Source organism: Bombus huntii, chromosome 12, assembly GCF_024542735.1.
Source record: "Bombus huntii isolate Logan2020A chromosome 12, iyBomHunt1.1, whole genome shotgun sequence".
NCBI lineage: Eukaryota > Metazoa > Arthropoda > Insecta > Hymenoptera > Apidae > Bombus > Bombus huntii.
This window is the reverse complement of record NC_066249.1, coordinates 6,581,431-6,605,617: the sequence shown is the minus strand read 5'-3', so window position 1 is coordinate 6,605,617 and position 24,187 is coordinate 6,581,431. Positions and strand designations below refer to the sequence as shown.

The following is a 24,187-nucleotide window of genomic DNA, read 5'->3' as shown; positions in this document are numbered from 1 at the left end:
TTCTCGACCGTTCGTCCTCGTGCTCGCCCGCTCCTCAATACTGTAAACAATCGGCGAAAAGAACCTTTGCCCGTATGCAAACCGTGCATCGTCCGCCCGTGACTGCGTTTTACATATCGCCGTGGTAACGGGCCGATGCGAGCTGCATTCAACCGCGGCTGCCGCGAAATCTGCCGGATCCCTGGACTCAGGAGACACATCGACGATGGAGCTGCGGGAGAACGTTCGCAGTTTCTGAATATTCCGATCGGATAACTGTATACTCCGACGCACGGGACGATACGTCGTCTTGCGTCGCAGCGGAAATTCTGGCAGAATTTGTCTGCTCGTAACCGAGATGCGAGAAGGAGACACGTACCCTTTTGTTTTATCGTACCACTGTACTCGTATTTTATTATCGCGTTGTTATAGCGGTGCAATTAATACGCAAGGAAAATTGTAGAGATTCCTTCTGGAATATTTCGTTTAGGTTCGAGACTGTTTGAAAGTACAGTAGAGCTAAGTATATTTATTGGATGAAATTTTAAGATACAGAATAGGAGTTCACGTTGAGACAAGCGGATGAAGTCAACTGTAATTTATTAAATCGAGGTTCAACTAAAATTTCATTCCATAAATATTACAATTTCTAGTAAATTTCTGGTAAAATTCACGTTCGGATAACGGTATTAACAAGAGTTTATTATAACTTGATTGCAATAACAGAACTTCTATTATACCTTTTACCGAAGTTGTTTATCCCGCAGTAAAATTCACGAGAAAATGTCTCATCCTCGATGTGTTAACGTCTGACCCGACATGGGTTAACACTTAGCTGGCAGAACGCGTAGAAATGCGCTTTACATACATATGTATGTATTGCGTTGAACGACATGTTAATCTCCCTTTATGAACAGAATGCGTATTAGTCGAGATAAATGTCGAGACGAAAATAAACATCGTTTGTTCGTTCTTTATACTATAGTGAATTTAATTTTTTTCTGAAATGTAATTTTCTAAGTACAGGTTGCAATTCGTTTCTGTAAATAACGATACGTTTATTCAGACTGATCTCTTCGATCGATATAATCTTTGTTTGGTATCGTAAAACAAGATCCGAAGAAAGAGACAAAAGATGATTATACGTCGTATCAATGATGCACGCAAATCGAGAATACATTTTTATACTAAGCAAATAGCTATCTGCTAAGTGAAAAGAATCTCGTTCTTGTCTGGTTCGCAACAAGTTCAGGAACATGTTTTTACTTTTACTCATTGGTAACTTTAGTTCTCGTATCCATAGCAAGAAACATTGAAACATCTTAATTATTTACTTCGATAGATACTCGAGTTTTAAACTTTGTTACGATTTATCATTGTCAATTTCGACGCGAAGAGAACACTACGTTTCGTGGATAAAATGTTTATTCTTACCTCTGCCATTTTGGTAATGAAAAAATACTCAACAAATTGAGTAATTCAATGGGGAAAATTATATCAGTAAAATATCAATAATTCAAAATATTCGACTGATTTTTTTCTACTGCCTCAGTTTGGAAACAAAGGAATTACTGCCGTGATTATCGCTATTATTTTTCACCATTGTACGTCTGTAGGTATATTTCTGTTCAAAAGATGTATATTCATTACGATAAGATTAATTCGAAACCAAATTCGTTTATAAATCATCGATAATTCTTAGTCGATGTTAGTCAAGTAAAAAATACTACTCGATAAAACACCTTCAAAAATAGGTACACTTTTTACGACCAAACGTCATGCTGCAAGCATCGTGTTTTCTCGTAAAATTCCATCGTGCTCGTCGAATAAAACGCGCGGATACCGCTTGGATGGGACCTACTAAAAACCGATGGATTGTTCAGCGAGCATCGGCCATCGGCTTTTCTGTTTCTGTTTTCCCGTTCCGGTGGAATTCAGAAATTTTAACGCTCGAGTTAATAGAGGCTCCGGTGAAACGTAAAAACTTCCTTCGATCGAGACACGATGAAGAGAAGCAGTGGAGGAAGAGAGGAAAAAAGAGGGAAGGAAGAGAGGGAAAAAACGACGAAAGAAACATAGACAGCCGCGAGAGGAAGAAGAAACGGTACACACGAAGGACAAGGAAGTAAATAAGTAAATAAACCAGCCGGCTTAGCGAGGAGGTGTCGCGATGTAAATAATCGTCTTCCTCGAGGATCCGAGGCGCGAAAGTGCACGTGTCTGCAAATATGCATACGGTAATATGTTCGAGCTTTTCCCAGTCTCTCTCTTTTCTTCCTTTCCACCTCTGGCCCCGCCGGTCCGGATTCTTTGATATTCTCGGACCTCTCGTACACGCGGTGCCATCTTCTCGCGCCAGCATAGGCGTTAAGTAATTTGCTTATTTCTTTTTACTCGCCGCTAATAGCTCCTCCATACATTGGCATGGTTTTCTCGCGCATCAAATTTTTTTCGCGCCTCAACGTTTTTCACTCTTCGGGCAAGTTCCGGGGGAAATTATCCGTTTGCATGGACGTTGAAGAGATTGTCAGAGAGATTATTGCATGCGGGGTAAATGGAGGGACGAGATTGTAACGTTTCATTTTTATGGGACTTTCTGTGTTCTTGATGGTGGATGTTATTGCGGCTCTTAAGCGATATTAAGGTATTTTAACGTTATTATTTCGATATCGTTTTTTTAATGACATTTCCCTGTTCAACAAAGATATCGTAGATTAATAAAACCTTTGTTGATTAAACATGTTTGAAAGTTATTCTTTTAATTTGACACTCTTAAGTATATATCCAACATAATGAATTCTCTTTTTCTGAAAAGGAGATCCTATTTCATCAAATTAATCCTTTCTCACGAATGTTTCTTAAAAACTCATCGAATCGTGGTTGAAAATCATCGATAAAAATCAATGTTCGTTTAGAAATTTATTTTAGCTTAACAATTTTCTAAATTACAATTACGGTCACCGAAATGTGATCGGCGTAAGATAAACAGAAAATTATAACGGACAAAGAAAGCCGATCTTATCCTGCATCGTTAATTACGGGACTAACAACTGGTTCCTGCTGACGTGTCCATTTAATGCCGTTGCTAATTAATTATATCGGATCCCTAAGAGAGAACTAGCCACGAATCCGCAGCAATGCAACGTTCTATCCGTTGCTTTGTTACGACTGGTAGAACGAGTTCCGAAAAGGATATACTTTGAGCTACCCCATGTTTCCTCTGCATTATTAATAACCACGTCTCATTAATTACGATTGACGCGCGTGTCTCCGAGAATATCACCGAAACGATTAAAATCGATTGTTCTATTTGTAGATAGCATAATTGTGTAAAAAGATTGACACGACGTGACTGTACAAAATTTCGAACTCCTTTAAGATGAAGCGAAAATTAAAATATTTATATATGAAGAATAATTATAGTAATAAATAAATAAACAAGAGTCTAATTGCCATTTAACAGGGTATTAACTATCAGATTAAATTAATATAATTTCCCGTCCGGAACACGCAAGGAACCACGCGAGGTATTCCTTGGTAAAGTTTATAGCACGATCGTAAAGAGGACTACTTTCGAGTCGGAATCTTAAAGCTTATTAGGGAAGCACGAGCAAATCGCATTAAACATTTTTACTTTATTTCGCACTCGATAGCCAGGAACATGTTACAAACTCAGTATCTTCAAAGGGAACTTTGAAACCATATTGTAATCGTACAAGATACCGAGGTTACTGACCTGCAGGAGTATTGCGACCTTTCCGAAAAACCGGACATCTCGCGTCAGTTCGGGTGCCACGCCGGAAGAAGGCGCGTCAAGGACGCGTGGAAGGGTGGTCGTGACGAATTTTGAACAAACGATCAACGCGTGTCCTGAAGAAACTTGAGAGCTCGGATAGTTTAAACATATTCTAAGAGAACATGTTCTAACATTCAATCGGTATTGACATATTCTAGCATTCTATCAGCATGGACATATTCTAACATCCTAATACGAACGACAGAAATACGTACATTGCGCTGTACTCGTTTACATACCCGCTTCATTAAAATCCAAGTTCCTTGCTACTATTGAATTTAAAAGACGTAAAGTTCAGTTCTTCTTACCCAATCGCTTTGCGACGTTTGCAACTGATAACCACAGTTATTCAGCGCACAACGTTCGTGTCCAAGTCAATGAATTATCGGAGACAGACGCGTACTGTATAAGTTTATACTGTGCGATTCTGCAGATCCACTTAAACGACTTATTTTCTCGTGTAATTAAGAATCGAATTATTCGATGGAAAATTAATAGCCAGCTATTAATTTTATTTTCAATCTATCCTTTTAGCACAGAATTTGTATAAAATGAAATAACGAGGGACACTTTGAAGAGGGAGGAAAGAATTGGGTTGCGAGGAGTTAAAAGCACGGCCGTTCTTTTCATAGAGATATTCAGCGGAATACAATTTTAACTCTCGAGTAACTGCACTGTTTTAAATCATACGAACGGCTGCGTAGGCGTGTGAAATGAAACACCGTAAATTACGCTTAATTTATGGAGAAAAACAAATAAATTTCGTTGAAAGAGTTTGTTCGGTACGAAGTTATTACATGCTCTTTGACTTAACCGCCTATTAAACGGTTCATTCATCTGCTGTCCGCTTCTCATTTCTCCGTTTCCTCTTCATTCTTGTTTTTCTTTCCTTTTTCATGCACTCCGGCTTTTTATCGTAGCGATTAACATTACCACGATCCCATGCTATTTTTAGTCTGCTAAGAAAGTACTACAAGCAAAGAAATATTAAGGAAATCCGGATTAACATCGGCATTGTAATTCAAATAGCTTCGATGCGCTCGTCGCTGTCGGGGCAATTCGTACAACGGTTAATAAACACACGTGCTAATGAACGATAACGTTAAATGTTCAAAATATAACGATTGTTAAAATTTTGCAATTCTACGAACATTTTTAAATTTACGATTTAATAAAAAAAAATAGCGATAATCTTTCAAGTGACAGCAAGGACAGCAGATGAAAATTTGACACAAAGTTTCGTATACGCCGTTCAAATTATTTAAAATTAGAATAAAATCTAATAATTGTACGTACAATGTAATTACAAGGTAGATTATCATAAAATAATTTGTTTATCAATCTTTCAGTTATTTCATGATATTGATCAATCACTTATCGGAATCGGTGATCACTTCGCACGTCGAATGACGTTTGCTGTCGAACGATGTTACGTATTACAGAGAGTAAATAAATGCATAAATAAGACAATATAATGCTTGAAAGACGAAGCGTATTTCTCTTTAACGAGCACGTGCCTCACGAACATATGCCCATTCGTGAGCCATAATGCTTATACGTATACGTAATGGCTGGCCGCGTGCATTCCTTCTTGCGTTGACCCTCATCACATATATGAATCATAAATCATAAGCATGTTATATCGCGGATTTGCAAACAGTCTCGTATTCGTCGAAGATGTCGTTGGTGCTTTACGAATTTACAGCTCTATTGAGGCGTGTCAAGTAACGTGTTGCTATATTTTCGTAGACAACGGTTCAATATGATATATTTGACGAACTCGCAAATAAGAGAGGTCTCTTATGCAGATTAGAAGTCGTCAATATTTTATCGCAATCATTTCGTTAATCTTCGATATTTTTATTTATTCATAGAAATCTACATTTTATGTTATAATAATATACCATAATAATTAACAGTTTTACGAAATTGTTCTTCGTATTAACATCACGTATTTTGTATTTTTTCTTTTTTTTTTATTTTCTGTTTCCGATTATTCGATCAATAACCAGTATTCATGGTTCTGACGAGTTTGAAATTTAACTAATACGCAAATAAATAATTGTTATAAGAATACCTGGATCTGGAAATATAGAGATTCGCGGAAATCATCTGTTCCGCGAATTGCACGTGTTAAAAGATTCTTTTGAAAGGAAGAATAATGCAAACAATCTTGCTGAATCGTCTCAATAAACGTTTGTTCTGCTTGTTTCTCTGCGGCCGCGCGCCTGTTATTACATAATTACGTATGTACACTGTGAATGATTCGGCTTAAATGTCAAAGGCAACGAGGCACTGCGATTTATCGTATCGTTTGATACGTAATGACTAAGAAACAGAACGTAATATTATGCAACGCCTTGCACGAGGGTCATTGGTCATTCAACTTGGAGTAGCATTGACACAATGTAGGTGCTGATTGAACTACGGAAATGTGCACGAACCGGCATGATTACCTTGATATCTCTTTACCGTACAAATATCTTACGAAACGTCAGGTGAAATATAGTATGATTATAGTGATGATTTAAGAAGTATATCCTTTGATGCTGTCAATCCTTTTCCTTGACAACTTCGTTCGTGATAGGTTGCAGAATTATTACTTTGCAAGCATCCTTCGATCGCGAGAAATTATATTGATAAAGCGTGCGTGGCATAATGCATATGAAGTCTTTTTTCTTATTTAAAAAAATTTGGAATATATTATACCGAGAGTAAAATATGAGAATATAATTATTTTTAGCGATGACGATAAAGATACTTGTAATTCAGACATAAATACGTTATTGCAGGCTTTTTATGAAAATTCGGGTTAGACGTAAACAGTTTCGATTGAATTTAAATAATAAGAATAATATAGAATATAGTTAAGAATAATATATATATATATATAAAAAATAACAAATAAATATAATAATAAGGAATAATAAATTAAAAATAATAAAAACTAGACTTACGCATCATTTATCTCTATTTTCATTGTTAGCTATATACTGTCAACATATAGCTACGTAAATATAGCTAATATAGCCTAAGAAAATATTTAAAAAGAAAGAAGGTAATAATTAATTTCGTCGCAATAAAGTAACAATGTTATCAATAATACTATATAATAACAAAAGGAGGATAATATAATTTCTACAAATGCTTTGTCCATTACGTTCGTAGGGAGCAAGTGGTTGTTTTCGACATGTCCCATAACACGCGTTCCCATATATTTTTCTAATAAAGATGCAGCGTTGTATTCTCATTAATATAATGTTCTCGGTACTACAATTTGCGTAATGTGTCTTAATAAATCCAATTGCTCCCTCTAAGCAGATGTCTCTCAATGTATAACAATGTAACGCTAGCCAGCGTGTAACAGGCAATGAGATCCAGCATCGAGTAGACTTTCATATAAAAGTACGCACGTAGCCTAAGCATCGTGTCTAACAACAAGGATCGCATTACGGAGCGTGAATCACTTAATATTAATCTAGTACAGCCACGTGGTACGGACAACACAGACTACAACTACACACGCGAGTGATATGATGATTGCTCCGATCGTGGCTTACACGTGCACTAGGAACCCTAGACTAGACAAAGAATTTACGTCCGCCATTTTATACGTCAGACGTCCGGCAGACAAACAAATATACCTCATACGATGCTCGAGAATAATTGATATTTATAACAGTGGCCCATGACAGATCGATATAGACTATCATACGGTAGATGTGCACCATCTGCGTTATTTATCTTATAATGGCAATTAAATATACCGTGTACCAAACGTATTTAACCTCTTTGTGGCTTTGTCTAATTCATAAATTCTTGTTTCTTTTTCTCATTTTTCAATAAGCATTTCAAATTTCCTCGAAGTTCGAAAAGATATCAACTTGTGGGTTTGTTGAAAATAGCAGAAGATAATCGATATTATTGACATTGAAAATGAAAAGAAGTTGTATATTGATCGTTCTAAATTATGAATTTATTTTAAATTATTGTAAATTAAGTGATCGAACAACACTCTGAGCTCTGTTAAACGTCGGCTATGTACTTTCAAATCTCTTCGCAAAATAATTGGAGCTTCTTTTTCGTAAATTGTTAGTATCGTAAATCTACAGAATGGAGAATCCGGTTATTTTTATATTAAATATGTACTTTAGTTTCATAAGAGTGAAACATAGATAAGCATAGACCGAAGTTTGGTAAACTTTTACGTATCCGAGACTGGCTCGAAATATTTTACATCGTCGTAAATTTCAATTGTTATCGTAAATTAAATTTACGTTTTAGCGAACGGGTATTAGAGAGACACTTCACACGAACTAAACATCTTCGTGTCTCGGTATCAGCTACATCTACTCAAAACTTCAAATTGCGAATTTTGAAACAATCGTGTCGCTTGACCAAATGAGTGATTTATTCGAATGTAGACGGTCGATGTACGAATTGCGTAACGTTTCATCGGGTCGCGTACGCATTGACGACTGGCAGGATGAAAAATGAGCAATACATTACACGATCCCTCCGTGAGAAGTGGGCCATTGACCCAAGTAGGTGTAACGACATATTATTGCAGTAATCGTGTCTGCGAACGAGTCACCGCACGAATCTACCGAGTGGACGAAGATAGAGCGCGTCTAATTCGACGATTGAACCTGTCTCTCGTTTCTGCCTCGTCACAGTAGCTCTACTACTAGCCAGTTCCTTCCAGTGCCATTTGTTATTATGTAACGTGCACGTTCCCCGGTGATGTCTCGCGTTCGCGAAAATCAATCCACATCCGTGACTTTGCCTGCCACTCGATCTTCCGCGATGAGGTCAATCCGTTTGAGCTCTCAAGGTCTTGGTACAAGGAACGATCGTGAACTTGCGTTTCTCAGACGGTACCAGTTTAGACTTTCAGAGAAGGTTCTTTAATATAATCGAAATGTTTGTGGGACGTTTGTCAAGTTGGACTTTGACGAAACATCGCTCGATTCTACTATGCTCTTTGCTTCATTTTTGGCTGAGTCGTTTTTTTCTTACGACGGGAAGTACAGGGAAGCTGGGGAAGTTTGTTTCTGTGCTGACCCTTTGAGGGTCGAATCTTTTTTAACCAACGAGAAGAATTATTTTTTATCGGTCGTTGGTAATAGAAACATATGGTTTTGTATAAAAAAAGATATACCGTATACAAATTTGAGACCAGTTTTACCGGAAACAAATATATTTATGGTCCAGTTAATTAACGTTTAAAGATTAAAACTAAAGCAAGAATGGGAAGTAAAAATTTAAGGAGCGTGGAGTTAATAAAACAATGAAGTAACATCCGTATACGAAGAGGCGATCACGGATAAGTGGAGGCTCTTAAATTCAATTCCATTGCACACTTTTTCTAGAGGGAAAAGATTTTTAACATTCGGGTTACATCATCATCCATCGAGATGAAAAAAGGAGGAACAGTTATCCAAACAAAAACGATTCTGCAGCAGACTTAATCCTTCACAAGCGCCTTTATAAAACACAAACGAGCCTCCAGACTCATCAGCATACGTCGTATCTACAGTTTCCGTCTGAGAGATCATCAAAGAGCAAAAGGAATACCGTTCTACTCGTAAAACGAACTCGAATCAAAATCCATCGATATTAATCATTCGAAAAAATTTCCATTCGTTCGGTGAATGCGTGACAGCGCCGTTTTTTTTTCTATTATTCTTTTTTATAGAACGCAGACTGTACTGTAATTCATTTTTCTATTTTATAAAGAACACAGATTGCACGGTAGAACTCGATTTATCGAATCGAAATGTTAGTTGACGCTCAATTAACTCAATTTTTGCTGGTTGAATTCACCTGTCTGAACGCGAGCCTCTATTGTTTGAATAAAAATTAGTAGCGAAAAAAATCGACAACCTTTTATTACTTGAACCGCAATTACATAAATTTGTTGCGCCTAGTTCCTATAAATCGAACTCTATCGTACTGCGTTTCCTTTTGCCATTTCATAGAGAACGCAGATTGTGCTACGATTCCTCTTTTCCACTTCGTAAAGAATATACGATTCGCTTTAATATTTTTTCTGGAACAATGGCTAGGTATACTACGATTCGTTTTGCTGTTTTATAGAGAATACAAACTGTACAACGATTCGCTTTAATACTTTTTAGAGAACACTGATTACGCTACGATTCGTCTTGCTATTTTATAGAGAACGCAGACTGTACGACGATTCGTTGTCGCGAGGGGCAGACGTGTCTATCGGAGATGAAGTCGGGCCGACCACGTTGCGTGACCTGTACCTATCGGTGTCCCCGGAAGCGGGAGCGCGTCCGGAACCGGACACACCGTGATCGAGATCCATCGGCGACCATGTTGTGTGCCACCAACAATATCACCTATCCAAGCTGGTGTCACATCGTCAAGGACGCCTGCGCTACCGGCTTCGTCCTCGAGACGCGACACGCCGGCCCCTGCAACGCCTACGACACCTCTCCTCTCTATATCGGTAAGTCCTCGACACGCGATTACGTAGATAACACGCGCTTGCTAGTCAATGAATACTGTTGGCTGGGCCCTGTCTGTTCCAAGTAGCCTCTGTATTCAAGTAGCGAAGCTCGACGCTTCACGCCTATCCAAATACGCGACCACGATATTTGATTATTTTGCGCAATACTTTTACCTTTCTTATGATTCTAGCTGGTTTTATTGGATTTTACGAGTTTTATGATTTTCAACCAGTTGTTTTTGCGGCTTTGGTAGATTTCAATAGCAACATTCAGAGACACGACTTTGATTATATTACACGATACATTTATATCTTGTATAGGTTTCGTTTTATGTGTTTTTATTCGTTTGAATGAGTTTTACGGGTTTAAAAAGTTGTTTGCTGGACTTGAATGAAGTGTGTATTACACGTGTTATACATATACTCATGGATGGTGAAAGTCAGTGAATAGGTTTCTGTTGGATTAGAAAATATGTTTGTTTCAATGAGATTGATTTATGGGTGTTTTCTATTGATGCTGACAATTGGAGATGGAATTTTTAGCATTTTTCTTTTTTTTTATTATATTTTTTATTTTGAAAAGTGATTGTACGTTTTATTCTATTCTAGCAACTTGCAATACGTTGCTTCTTGCAAATGTAACTTCACGTAGGAGAATCAGACAAATATTCTAAATACTCGTGACAGACGATAACGACGTTTTATAAATCTGAAAATCGAAATAACTTGCAATAAAGCAAAATTTAACTGCTTCCTTGCTGATCGTAATTGTCCATTGAATTCAAAGTTCGGAGAATGTTTCGCGTGTTTTCTGCGTTATTGCGTTATTATTTATTTTATAATAAAACGCGCAAAGTTAAACACCATCGAGAACCAAAAAGAAAGGAAAAAGGAAGAAGGGGAGCAATAAGAAAGAGAAAAAGTTGAAATGCAGAGCGTGAACTCGTTTTTCATGGAGAGCAAGCGGAACGAGCGCAGACGGTAACAGCGTGGCGGTCGACACTTCCATTCCGATTTCATTTCGCATTTAGCAAGGGATCGCCGATGTCGAGGGGCCGCGTTTCCCATGCCGTGATAAAGCGGAATACGCGTCTGGTCATTTATCTATTTCTCTCGGAGGCGTGGGCCATTCACGAGCCGTCTGCGAAGCAAGCGATCGTCGTAATCCAGCGTGGAATTCGCCTTGTTCGAGTCGCCTCTGAGAATATACGCGCCCACACGCTCGCTTGTCTCGCCCGTTAAACACAGTCAATCGCGAAAACCCAGAGGAGAGCTAGCCATGGAATTCTAGAGTTCCGTTTGCGATGCCTCGTTGCGTGTGCACTCTCGTTTCTCGCTACGCTTCCTACTGTTGCGTTGTCGCCACGCCATGGGAACCCATGGAACTAGATCGATTTTTATACAAATTTTCAACGCGTCGCATTCGCTGTCTTTTTTTATTTTCATTCGATATTTAATGTTTCACACGAGTGATCGTTTAGGCGATTTAGAATGATTTCTTCAATGAATCTATACATATAGAGTTTCTTGAGACGCTTAATTTTTTGAAATACTCGCGTTCAATGAGCGAAGCTGTGAGTCGATTGATAGTTTGAGAGAACAGTGCTTCCTGCTAGAACATGTTTTAGTAATGTTGAGAGTTAGATTCTTAGTCTTTTTGCAAGAATGAGGGAAAAGAATAATCGAAAGTTATGCGTAATTCGAGAAGATAATACAGATGAAAGATTATGAGTAAAAGATTTATTGAGAAACTTTGAGAAATATTGAATTACTTCTCTTGTCCTTCCCAATAATCTTGAAAGAGAAATTATTTCTTATTTCACAATAAAATATAAAAGTTCTGTAATTGCATTAATCGAAGAAAAAGCTGTCGATACGATTCTTTCGTTTCTTCCAGTCGATAAAATGCTTTTGTCGTGCGTGTACAAAATGTTTGTGTAGATGTAGAAACCTGTTGCATGCCGGACATAAACGGGAAAGTTTACGCATCAGCGTCTAGCATCCTAAATTATTCTGACTTTTATCTCAGGCACGACCCACGATTTTTCAAACCCGACTAGAATTTATCGAACTTGTAGCATGCTCTACTTGGCACGAGTAAGTACCTACAGTATCAATTAAATTACGATGGTTTCTTGAATTGCTACCGGTATAAACGTATTCCGACATCGATCACCATTTCGCTAACGTTATTGATATTTATTTATAAGTTCCGATGCCCACGCTAACAATAAAATTAAAATAACTATCGTACAGAATGAAACCACTGGAAGAATTACAACAGAGTATTTTATGCTACATTTTGTCGCATATCGTGATTTATTTTGTATTGCAAAATCACTATAAAATAGACAATAAAGGGTGACTTTATAGAGCGATTTCGAGTTAAGCTGGAGAAGAAAAGGAAGTAAGGAAAATTTTATGCTGTTAAAAGTTTTATCGTTCTATTATATAGCTATATTATTCCATTCTTTCGTTATTCTACTCTATTCATTTATTTACTAACTACTAAACTAATTTTTTCGCGTAAATTGATTCCTAGTGTCATTTTATTAATAAAAGCTAAAATTATTCAAAGCTTGACACTTTACGAAATATTTAATTTTTACACCCGTGCATTTAGAAAAAGGATTCTACCACAAAGCGATAGAGCTTGTTTCTCTACGATCGTTTTTAACTTATGGAACATAACCGTAACCTAGATCAGTTGCAGATGATAATAAAATTGTCTATGTTTCAGTAGAACGATAATTTATAAATAAAACAAAGGAGAGATCGTTAATCGATAAAACGAACTGGAAAAAATAGAATTATATCGCGGTGATATAAATTTCCTGTCTGTGACATTCCGTCGGTGTATCGTATCGCATATTATATTTTTCACGCGTTTATTACCTTCAACGGTTGTTCCCGTGGAGAACAACGCGTAGAATAGGTTCCTTTCTCTAAATTATAATAGACGCAGTTGAATGCGGCTTTCTTTCATGCCGCAAACGCGCTTATATGTATCGTAATTACATCGGGAAACGATACAATGACGGTTCGCTATTACGCAAATTATAAAAGAGATCATAACACGTTCAGGAACAGAAGCTTTTGAATAATTTGCATTGTCTTTACGCAGCAAACCATAAACACGGAGTAACGGTGCAACGTTTTAGTTTTTGTTAGGTCGGATATAGATAAATCTAACTTTGTGACACGTACTAGCTGTTGACATTTTTATAAAACCATACGAATGATATCGATGATGAATAACGTGTGGTACATGCCACGTTTGCAACTAACGATCCGTATGTAAGATTTATTTATGTGCGGTATCATATATTATTGCTTTTTCTACGTACAGTTATGAAATTGTCATCAATTTATTATTTCCTTTTGTTAGCATATATCTGCTAGCGATTCTGAAAGTAGTCTAAGTCAAAGATATAAAAACATGGTACTTGTCGTACGCTTTGTGTTACGTTGATTTACATTATAATAACATTGAAATATCATTGAAAAATCGTATGAATTGAAGCGTGAAATGAAGTCGGTAGTTATATCGTTAAACAGAACTCGGTTCTTGTTTACTTTGACGTTATTTGATTGATAAATCGGCCAGTCCGTGAGAGACTTATGAATAAGAAAATCATTTTTCTTTTATTTCGTTTTACATATTTCATCGTATAATTAAAAACGTACGTCTTAATCCACGCAAAAGAAAAATCTTGAAGCGAATATCTCGAAAGAAAAAATGCACAAGATCACCTTCGTACAAGTCTGCAGGCATTAGATATTTAAATAACCGTCGTTACTTTACGTAATTTTTTTCATTTATAAAACGACGTCTAATTAGTTCGTCCTAAAATACGTTCCCTATTGTTAAACGGTATTTGTTCCTATTTAAATAACAGTTTATCAAATTCAGATTGAAAAAGATTAGCTTGCTACGACAAAAAGAAGAGAGATACGTTCTTCAAGGATTAGATTAGAGTCATCTAATTGATTAAAATTTGCTAACGATCCATTACGATCTGTCTTGAAAATCTTATATCGAGCTGTTTAGTCTGTATCCATATAGTAGAATGAATTAAGTCTCGCGTGTCATTTACATTTCAATTCCTCGTCCGTTCACATGTCACGTCATCGATCAACGCGTTCGATAATAACGAGCCAAGGGAGAAGAAGAGGAGAATAACGTATAAAATCGAAGTATGTAGCCAGTTTAACGGCATTTCTTATCGCCCACGATACAATGGATCGCACCATGTGCTCGCGATAAAAAAAAAAAAAAAAGAAAAAAGAAAAACAGCTCAGCGCACCATCGAAGAAAAAGCTCGCGGAACGTTTTCGATTCGCATGGTGTTCGGTCTCGTTCACGATCGTCAGTTGAAGATAGCATCGGTTTCGCAGCAGTTCCGTAGAAGATCGAGAGATATCGAAATCGGCGTGGCATGCCCGGAGGCGGTATATATCGAACAGGCTTTAATTTAATAACCACCCTTTTGCTTTGGCTCTTTGTTACAGAGGAGGACAACACCTCGAGCAACTACGGCGTCGATCTGGCGGATGAGGACGCGAGATTCGAGGACGCCGAATCCCTCTCGTACAACGGGCAGACGCATCGTTCTTTGGCGTTGTCGTAGCGCGCGATCGATCGATCGATCGGTCGATCCTGTTCGCCAACACGACACGAGTCGTAGATTTCTCCATAGGTGCTCGCTCGAAGGAACCACGCGGATAGGTGAAACGTGTCGCAAACGGAGAGATATCCTCCGATCCATTCGCGAATCCACGAACGATCCACGCGGATAATCGAAAAGTAATCGGATGAAATTCATTCGTTCGCGGATCTACGTGGCCGATCGAAGAATAATAAGTTAAAATTCATCAATTCGCGGATCTACGAACGATCGACGTGGGCGATCGAATAAAATCGATCGAAGAATAAAATTCAACGTGAAAGAATCAGACGACTACCGCGTCCAATTCTCTAGAACCGATCTAGATCGTATTAAGGAAATGTCACGCGAGATATCGTGTGAATTTCCGCTCGAACTTCCGGAGAACTCGAGGAACGACGCGTAACAGACATGTTCGCGCTTCCTCTTCGCAGGTTATACAAGAGCGTACATATATGAACGCCATTAAAATCGCGTGGATGCACGAGCGGCGAGATTCGTGCCGGATAATGTAGATTAAGGGCAGATCAGTATTCTTTTCTCCGTTTTCGGGAGGATTTCGAGGTTTCGCAGGTTCGTTCGCGTACAAGTGACGATTTCTTTTTGTTTTTTTTTTTTTTTTTTTTTTTTTCATTCGAAAGGAAGCGGAAAACTGGCGAATCGAGACTAATTTAACACTTTCGTGATCGAAGCGCGCGATTTGCTACCAGTCGGGAGCCATTCGCGCAGGTTTGTATCTATTGTCTCGGTGTACATAAGTATTTCACGAGTTTGACGCAGACAATTGCGTAAGAAATTGATTATTTCGCATTTTGAGAACGTTTGATAGTGTCGTCGGTTGTTCGAATAGAAAAATATCTGAATTTTTAAAATTTCCATAGTACTTTCTGTGAAAAAGGTATTTTAGAAGTATCATTGGTGAATTTATTACAAAGATAAAGTGTTTCTCCGATGTTTTTAAGAGTACAATGTTGGTGTATATGTTAACTCCGGTCGATGAAAATCACTATTATAATATAGATAGTGTACGAATTAAGCGAAGTTGTAAATTGCTGTAAGTATTGTTTCGTCATCTGCTTTCTTTCTTTTGCCTTTTTAGCGTTATTTTTATTCGGATCAGTTTTAATCGATAATGTACCACAGTGTTCTTTTGTATTAATTTATTATAATGTTAATTAATTTATTGTTCGAAATAATATGAATAAACGAAGTCTGATTGGAAAATCGTGTTCAAAACTTCAACATAATACCAGCTTTTTAATTTTCTTATTTTAACAGGATACACGGTGTAACGTGAACTTTTATTGCCAACGCGTATATAAAATACATTTATATCATACGGAGATAGTAACGCGATACAAGTCAAGTACGTGAAAAGTAAGCTTGTAATATTTTTATTATCGTAATATTATTATTATTTTCAATGTTTTCATCCATGCACGTTTTTAGCCCACGACTGCCGTTTAATATTGTAGAATTCTGTACATAGCACGTTTACTTTACGTTTATACATTATTTCTTAACGTTAGGATCGTAAATCTCTCATCGATACTAAAGAGTAACATTTACTAATCCAGCAACATTCATTCACTAATATCGTTTAAACTGTCTGGTTACATGTATCGTAATAATAATTCGCTTTAACCAATTACAGCCATACAATTGTATTGGCTCCTGACGATGTATCTAACATTCGTTTTCATAAAATAATCGCGAAAGTGTTAATGACGTCGATGAGTAATAACCATTCATGATCTTTTCGAGAAAACTTTCAAATTAATCAATCCATGTGCTTACTATGGTTCGACGAGTATTATGTAAGTAGATCATTTTAGGAACTCAAAGAATACGGAGCTAATCCGAAAGCTTAAACGACTTAAGCAAGTTTCGCAGGACTAATCGTTAGACCGCGGATTTTTATGCATTTATGAGAAATTTAAAGATGTAAAAATACACAGAAAATATATAAAATATTCAACTAATTCTCCGCTTAGGTTCCATTTTTCTAGTCGTGTTTATAAGATACGAATTTGCATAAATATCCACAGTCTATTAATCACAGTCACTTCATACAAATATCCAGACGGCCGAATTTATCTTTACGATTTTAATTCGCATAACTGGCTGGCTATCGTTACATCGTGCAAACTAGTTACACTTTATTGAAATATTGCTTCTTCGTTAACACATCGTGGATAACGTTGGCCATTAATCGGTTAATCTCTTGCCTTATAATATCGTGTAACACTCGTGATACGGCAAATGATCGACATTCAACAAAGGCACGTTGTATTTTCCATTTTAATTTTAATTTCATAAGTAGATCGACAATTTCATAATTATTAATTAACGCGAACTGAACAAAAATAAAGTAAATAAATCGTGAGGCAAGGGGTTAAGATTAAATCACGAAAATATGATCATGTCGAAGCGCGTAAACGCTGTTGAAGCTTTGAGCGCAAACGTTATTCGAAGAAAACCAGGCACAACGATGGCTGAATAAAATCTTAGAGGTTAAAACTGAATGCAATAAGGAAATTGCAGGTATCGTATACCGGCGACGTTCAGCTAGAAAATATTTGTCCGTGATAAAACTCGCCAGGTAGTCGCACAGCGCGCATTAGAAAAGTTACGGGAATTTTTCACTGAAATTGCGTCCTTGAAGAGGAAGGAAGAAAATAGAAAACCGGTGTGGGGACATGATGTATGCATGAATATTTATCCGTTACGAAGTTAATAGAGTAGAGCGGTCGAACGATGAAAAAGATTTTCAAAAAGAGGCAGGAAAGACTGAAAAGCGGAGAGTGAAATTAAATTTAACGAAGCTTATGGGATCGACGGTAATTTATGAAATTACAGTACGCGATGTGTTAATGGATTTTATAGCAGAGATTGTAATTTCATCTAAAAGAGAATAGGTGATGTTTGATGATTTTATTTATTTATTTATTGTAACTGTTTCTATGTGGAATTATTTATTCTAATTTGTGGAATTTATGATCTATTATTAGTTCTTGTTGAGCATGTTTGCCTGTTCTCTTTGGTTATATAATTATCAATGTTGAAGCTTGGAATAATTTTATAAAATTGATAAAGATTCATTGTGAGAAAATTTTTTCCAGAAAAAAGGAGGATGATATCTCTACTCTAAAGAAACAGATGTTTAATTATGAGAAATTAAAATCGAAAGTTCCATCATCTTAAAATTTAGCTTACATTTTTTGTAAAGAGAAAATGCTGACTTCGAAATGCGAGTTACTTTCTAAAAGATTCTGATCGAGTTTATGTTCCTTTCCTTTTAAAATTCAGATAGAAGATTAATTCTGAACGAATCAGTATTATTCAATTTTATGTGATGCAAGCATATACTATGTGGAATTATAATAAACGACCAAGCTGAATCAGGATTAACTCACAAGGATCACTTGTTAACAATCACTAGCATTCGTTCATTTCTTATACTAAAGAAACAAATACTAAACGCAACAAGGATTATAAATTATCAAAACAGTACGATTTTTCCAAATTTCGTAGCAGTTCAAAAATTTTCTTTAAAAATTTACAGATTCTTTCGCTTCTTGGTCTTCGATGAGTTAAATAATATTTTTTTTTTTCTTTTCGTCAAATCGACAAACTTTCATTCCACATTCAACGTAATATTATACGATATTTCTGATTCTTAAATGATAACTAGAATTCCATATTGATATCGTTTCATTTTCACTACCGTGTATGTATCAATAATTTTATCCGCATCGACCAGAAACCACTTTGTGCTCAGAAATGGCATTTAACGATCGTGCGTTTAAGTTACGTGTTCTTAAATACATGTACAATATTAGACAGACCATATCTTCGATATCAGACAGCACCATTTCCAATCGTTTCAATGCCTCCAGTCTGGCGCCAGTAGAATTCCCATAATATTCGTACTTAATTTATGTTAGTTTTACGACTTGCGTTAACAGCTCTGCTTATTCGCTTACGTTAACAGCTCTCTGCTTATTCGCTTGCGTTTTATTGGTTACAGTTACGTATCTCACATTTTTTTCGATATTGTCAACGTTCTACGTGTATCATTTTTCATCACTATGACCAGGTTAGTTATCAGCTACTATGCGATTAAATTAATAGGAATATAGAGGAAGAAAAAGATCCATGAATAAGACAATTTAACGAAGAATGATAGAATGGTCCTGATTAAATTATTGATACGATATTCTGGCGTATGATTTTCTTCGAATGGCCAGTTAAAATTAAACGAGTTTTTTTTCTTTAAAAGAAAAATTAAACACTGCATGGGAGATATAGAATTTTTAATTATCCAGAAAAGATTGTTGAAGAATTTTTTATTATTTTTGTGATAGAAATTGATTATATTTTTAATATTGTGTATTATTAATATTAAAATTGAACATGTTTTAATTTGTTAACGTTATCTGTGTTATTTAATATTTTTCAAAATGGTTTAATTTTTATGTAAAAAAGATCGTTATTATTTTATGAAGAAATTTTTAACGAAAAGCTTATAAAATTCTGTGCAATTTTTCTTTGTAATTTATTTATTAGAAAACGTGTCTATTTGATATATTGTTTAAATTGTTACGTATTATCGCCTTCTTCTTTTCTATCATTTTTACTTTACTTACTCGGTTCTTTGTTCATTAAATTCTGTCCCATGGGACTGATTTTGCGGAATGCAAACTGCTCCGTAGCTATCCCCACGAAACAATTAACGTTCCTGACAGGCGCAAAAGTGTTCCAAGAAAGGGGGAAACGTCGCGACACCCCGCATCATGAAAATACAAGATTGGAATTGCTTTGCGATAATGCCAATTGTCGCTTGAAGGGTGAAACAATTTCTCAAATATTCATACAAGGAAACATGATCCTCTGGCATCTCGAACGATCACCATGTTGTTAAAGTGTCGTTTGTTTTCTGTTATTGTTTCGGAAACAGGAAATGTTCATTCGTTCGGAACAACTGCAAATAATTTTTCGATTATGATATTTAAAATTCGCGATTCCAGTTACATACAATAATTTTACAATAATTATACAATAATTTTATATACATTAATTCTATACAATAATTTTAATCATAGATAATTGTCCATCCGTGTTATTCTTTTATTTATTCGTTGTTCTAAATAAAATTAGATTTCGATTCGAAATATAAAATATAAAAAAACATTTTTAACGTTTTAATGTATTAATATAAAATTAATTTTTTCGGGACCAAATATTTTCTGGTCCGAGAGAAAATTGTCCTTTTTAAACCAATTATTAATAATAGAAACAGATTTTCTGTCAATGTATTTTTGAAAAAAGACCTGATGTACTAAAATTTCAAACAAATAATATCTTGTCGAAGTACAACCACACGTATACGTGTGTATATGACAGACATTCGACCGTGAAATGGTTCAATTAAGAAACAAAGTACATTGATAACAATTCTTTCATGTTTCCGCAAACTTAAGAAAACACAAGAAAACGTAACAGCGCCAAATATGTTGCAATCAAAAGAATTATTAAATATCAAAACAACGTGAACGTCACGATCTATATAACACGATACTTTAAAGACAAGAATCTATGTTATTTGAATCGTTGCAATTCGAAGACAAGAAAACCATCGAATATAAAGATTCCAGCTGGATAATTTCATTCTTGCAGGGTGACGCGTGCGATAGTATTACAGAATTCGAATGGCAATAAATTTATGCTTATTTCGACATTTACGCGACCACTTGAGCAATCTCGTATTGGATATTTCTATTCAACCTTTGTCTTATGTATTCTATTCGTCTATTTCGAGGCTACGTGAACCGGAATGGACGTTTGATCCGATGAGACCTGTCTATCGTTGTTAGAAGCAAGGTGTATTCGATAAAATCATAGGGTAACGCCGAAACGACAAACAAGTAAAAGATACGCGAACGAGATGTTGGTGACACTTAGCTTTAAAGAACAGTGTCTATTACCTGTGAACGGTGAAATCGTTTTTAGATGGAAACGCAATTATATGCGATAATATAGTTCCTGTATTATATATATAAATTTAATATAAATTATTCTATTAGTAGCTTTAGATTATTCTAACAGTAGTACGTTGTACGAACCAAAAATTGCACGTCACATTAATATCTGTCGTAATTGTCCTTTCGATGTTCATTCAAACTAACTCTCGTAACTCGCGAGCGTTTAAAAGTCTGCTCGAAAGTTTTGTTCGGGAGATGTTGATTCGAGTACTGGCGACCATCGAAACGAGAGGAAAACAGTATATTATACGAGAATATATGGTAACGTCGAGCAAGAGACAATCTAAAAAACAACATTATCTAACAGATAATTATCTACATTCACTGTTTCTCTTTTGATCAAGTCGGAGACAACGTAGTAGAAGAGAAAGATAGAAGAAAATTATCAATGAAATTTCGGCAAAAATGTTTGACGTGTTTCCCTGAGTTTTTAGGAAAGAAAATCTTGCATTGGCTTGTTATTATATAATTTCGAGATTCGATTTACATATCCTATTTATTTTCGCTAAATATTATTATTATGGAACTTCATTTTCAGTGAGACGTTTGTAATAAATTCTATATTTGATTCGTTACTATAATAACTTATTTAATAACGGAGTATGGATTAATATTATAATTCTCGATTAAATTATAACGTTGTTAGTATTCATCAAGACTGTGCTTTCAATTAATTTATTGCGATACTTGATTTAAACATGTTGCCATTTCGCTGCTTCGTGTAAGAAACTAACGCATATAATTAAAATATCTGACATCGTTTCGTAATAATTCTATGCACTAACCGAGATAAAAGATAAATATCATTTACATAAACACAGGCGCAGGTATTTCTATACAATAAATATATAATGGAGGCGGACACCGAGTATAATTTCAAACGTGTTTGAGAAAAAATGGCAATTTCATCATATACTTCCTAAACTCGTGACATAAGTTATGTTATGTTATGTATAACAAATGAACGTTTATATTGGTATCTTTAGTGACGCAATGAAAGTAAGTAGAACCTTTAAGAAACGAAACTTACTTTTGTTTTTCATTTATGAAACACACGGTACAATATCTTAAAGAAAAGCTCAAACAACGTATAAAGTATTATCTAAATATAATTTTCACTTATATGTATAAAAAAGGAACAGAAAAGTTATTTTGTAAATGTTTATTTATTGTCGTGTTTAGTTAGGAAGTATATGATATATTTAATGTGTTCATGAAAAAATTAGTTCAAATCACACTCTTCAAAATACAGTTGACACAAAAATATCATACCACATTTACGTCGAAACATATAGTGTTAAACTTGTGATATAATACAAACAGAAAATATATCAATAGTTTAATCTTCATTAGATAAGAGAGAAAAACAAAGTAATGTCTTTTTCTCTGAGAGAAACAAGGAAAAAAGCGGTGAAAAACCAGAATAATTGAATCTTTCTCTCTCAAAATACGAAGCTCGGATTCATATTTGAAAAAGAGAAAAAGGAAAGTGACAAGAAAATTACAGTAGCACGACTTTTAAAGCACACAACATACAGTTTAATTTCTACTAATATCTCTGCGATTATAGCTCGAGTTCAAGAATTGCAATTGTCCATATGATTTTCCACAACACGTGTACGATATATAGCATATCGCATGATTTACATTAAATCTGTATAATTAATACAAGACAAACCGACGAATACAATAGATGATAAAGTAGGAAGCTGCTGTAAATTAAATTAAGTGTATCTTAGCTTCCAAATAATTTAAAAACAATTTAAAAACTTACGAAGTTGTCGCTCAGCGAGACGTAGAAAAATGGAGGAACGCGAAGTCAGGAATGCAGAATGTTTCAAAGATAGAACCCATGCACTGCCGTGTACCTAAAATAATCGACAGTAATCACTGTAAAGAGTATATAACATCGAAACTGCAGTCGTGAAGTCTACAGACGTAAACAGAATAGCCTAATAATCATTGATTAATTCCTTAAGTTTCGAGAATGCTTTATCTAGACGGTAACGAAGTGGTTTTAACTTATAAATAAATGAAACGAGTAAATAAATGAATTTATATAATGTATACATACTATATGTATTTATGAGAACGATCTATGTATACATGTACCGCGCGTATATGTGTATATAAATATGTGTGTGTATGCATGTATGTGAATGTATATACATACATATACATATATATATATATGTGTGTGTGTATATCGGTTAGCAACTACTTTCAAGACTGTCGAACATCATAGGTGTATAAATGTTTAAATAAATTATTATAACGTGGCAATCATTCTTTCCTGTAATTATTTCTCTATTTCCTCTAGTTCTTCCTCTTTTCTTTTCCATTCATTAGATGTTTCATAATATGTACATTGATTCATAAATGTAGAGATCATTGGACATAGACGATTTCACAAGTTTTATAAATGATATATTTTAAAAGTTCAAAAGTTCAGTCTTTTCCAATTTTCATATTTAATATTCATTCGTTTCTATTTATATTAATTCTATATTGTATTTATATTAATTCTATATTCTATATTAAATATTCTATTTATATTAATTTTGACAAAAATAGGAAATTTCCTGAAAAATTCCACTATAACTATTCCATATGAATTGAATTTTGAAGTTAATATATTCGTGTATGTAATTCTATCGGGAAATTGAAAATAATTGATCATTCAGCGGATTTCGGTATGAAAACCAAAAGACCAACGATACTACTGAAAAAAAAGGTAAATTACGTCAAAGATTGCAAAAGTATAATAGAATTATGTGTGCGAGAAAATTCCATTAATGACGTGTTAAAATGATATCATACCTTTTTTCTCGATAAGAAATAACATTCTGAATTCTTAGAAACTGACTCTAAATTTCTGAACATTCGATTCTAATAGGCAGTTTTGAACGAAGTTTAAAACAAGCGAGATTTAAAGGTTATGTATATACAGAAAATATGACAAACACACCATTATAATGTAAGTCCATTCGTCATTAGTTCAATCATTTTACTAAGGAGAATGTATTTAATATTTATTTTATATTATCTTATATGTTGTATCTAATAATAATATATTTTAGATTAGTTTATAAAATGATATATTTTATAAAATTATTACTATCTTACTATCTATACCATCTATTTACTAAGCATATATATATATACATATATGACGTGCTATATATAAAAATTAATTAATTTATTATTATATTACATCATGCAT

General features: G+C 35.1%; 1 protein-coding gene across 1 annotated transcript in view; it reads left to right on the top strand.

Annotated features, from left to right (window-relative positions):
* The window catches only part of LOC126871801 (follistatin-A), a 67,672-nt gene extending 44,218 nt beyond the window's left edge, over positions 1–23,454 (top strand). The window contains exons 5-6 of the mRNA XM_050631053.1: positions 9,957–10,253; positions 14,766–23,454. Coding sequence (XP_050487010.1) covers positions 9,957–10,253; positions 14,766–14,884 — 416 coding nt within the window. The 3' untranslated portion in view covers positions 14,885–23,454. The remainder of the gene's footprint in view (positions 1–9,956; positions 10,254–14,765) is intronic.
* Positions 23,455–24,187: the final 733 nt, after the last annotated feature.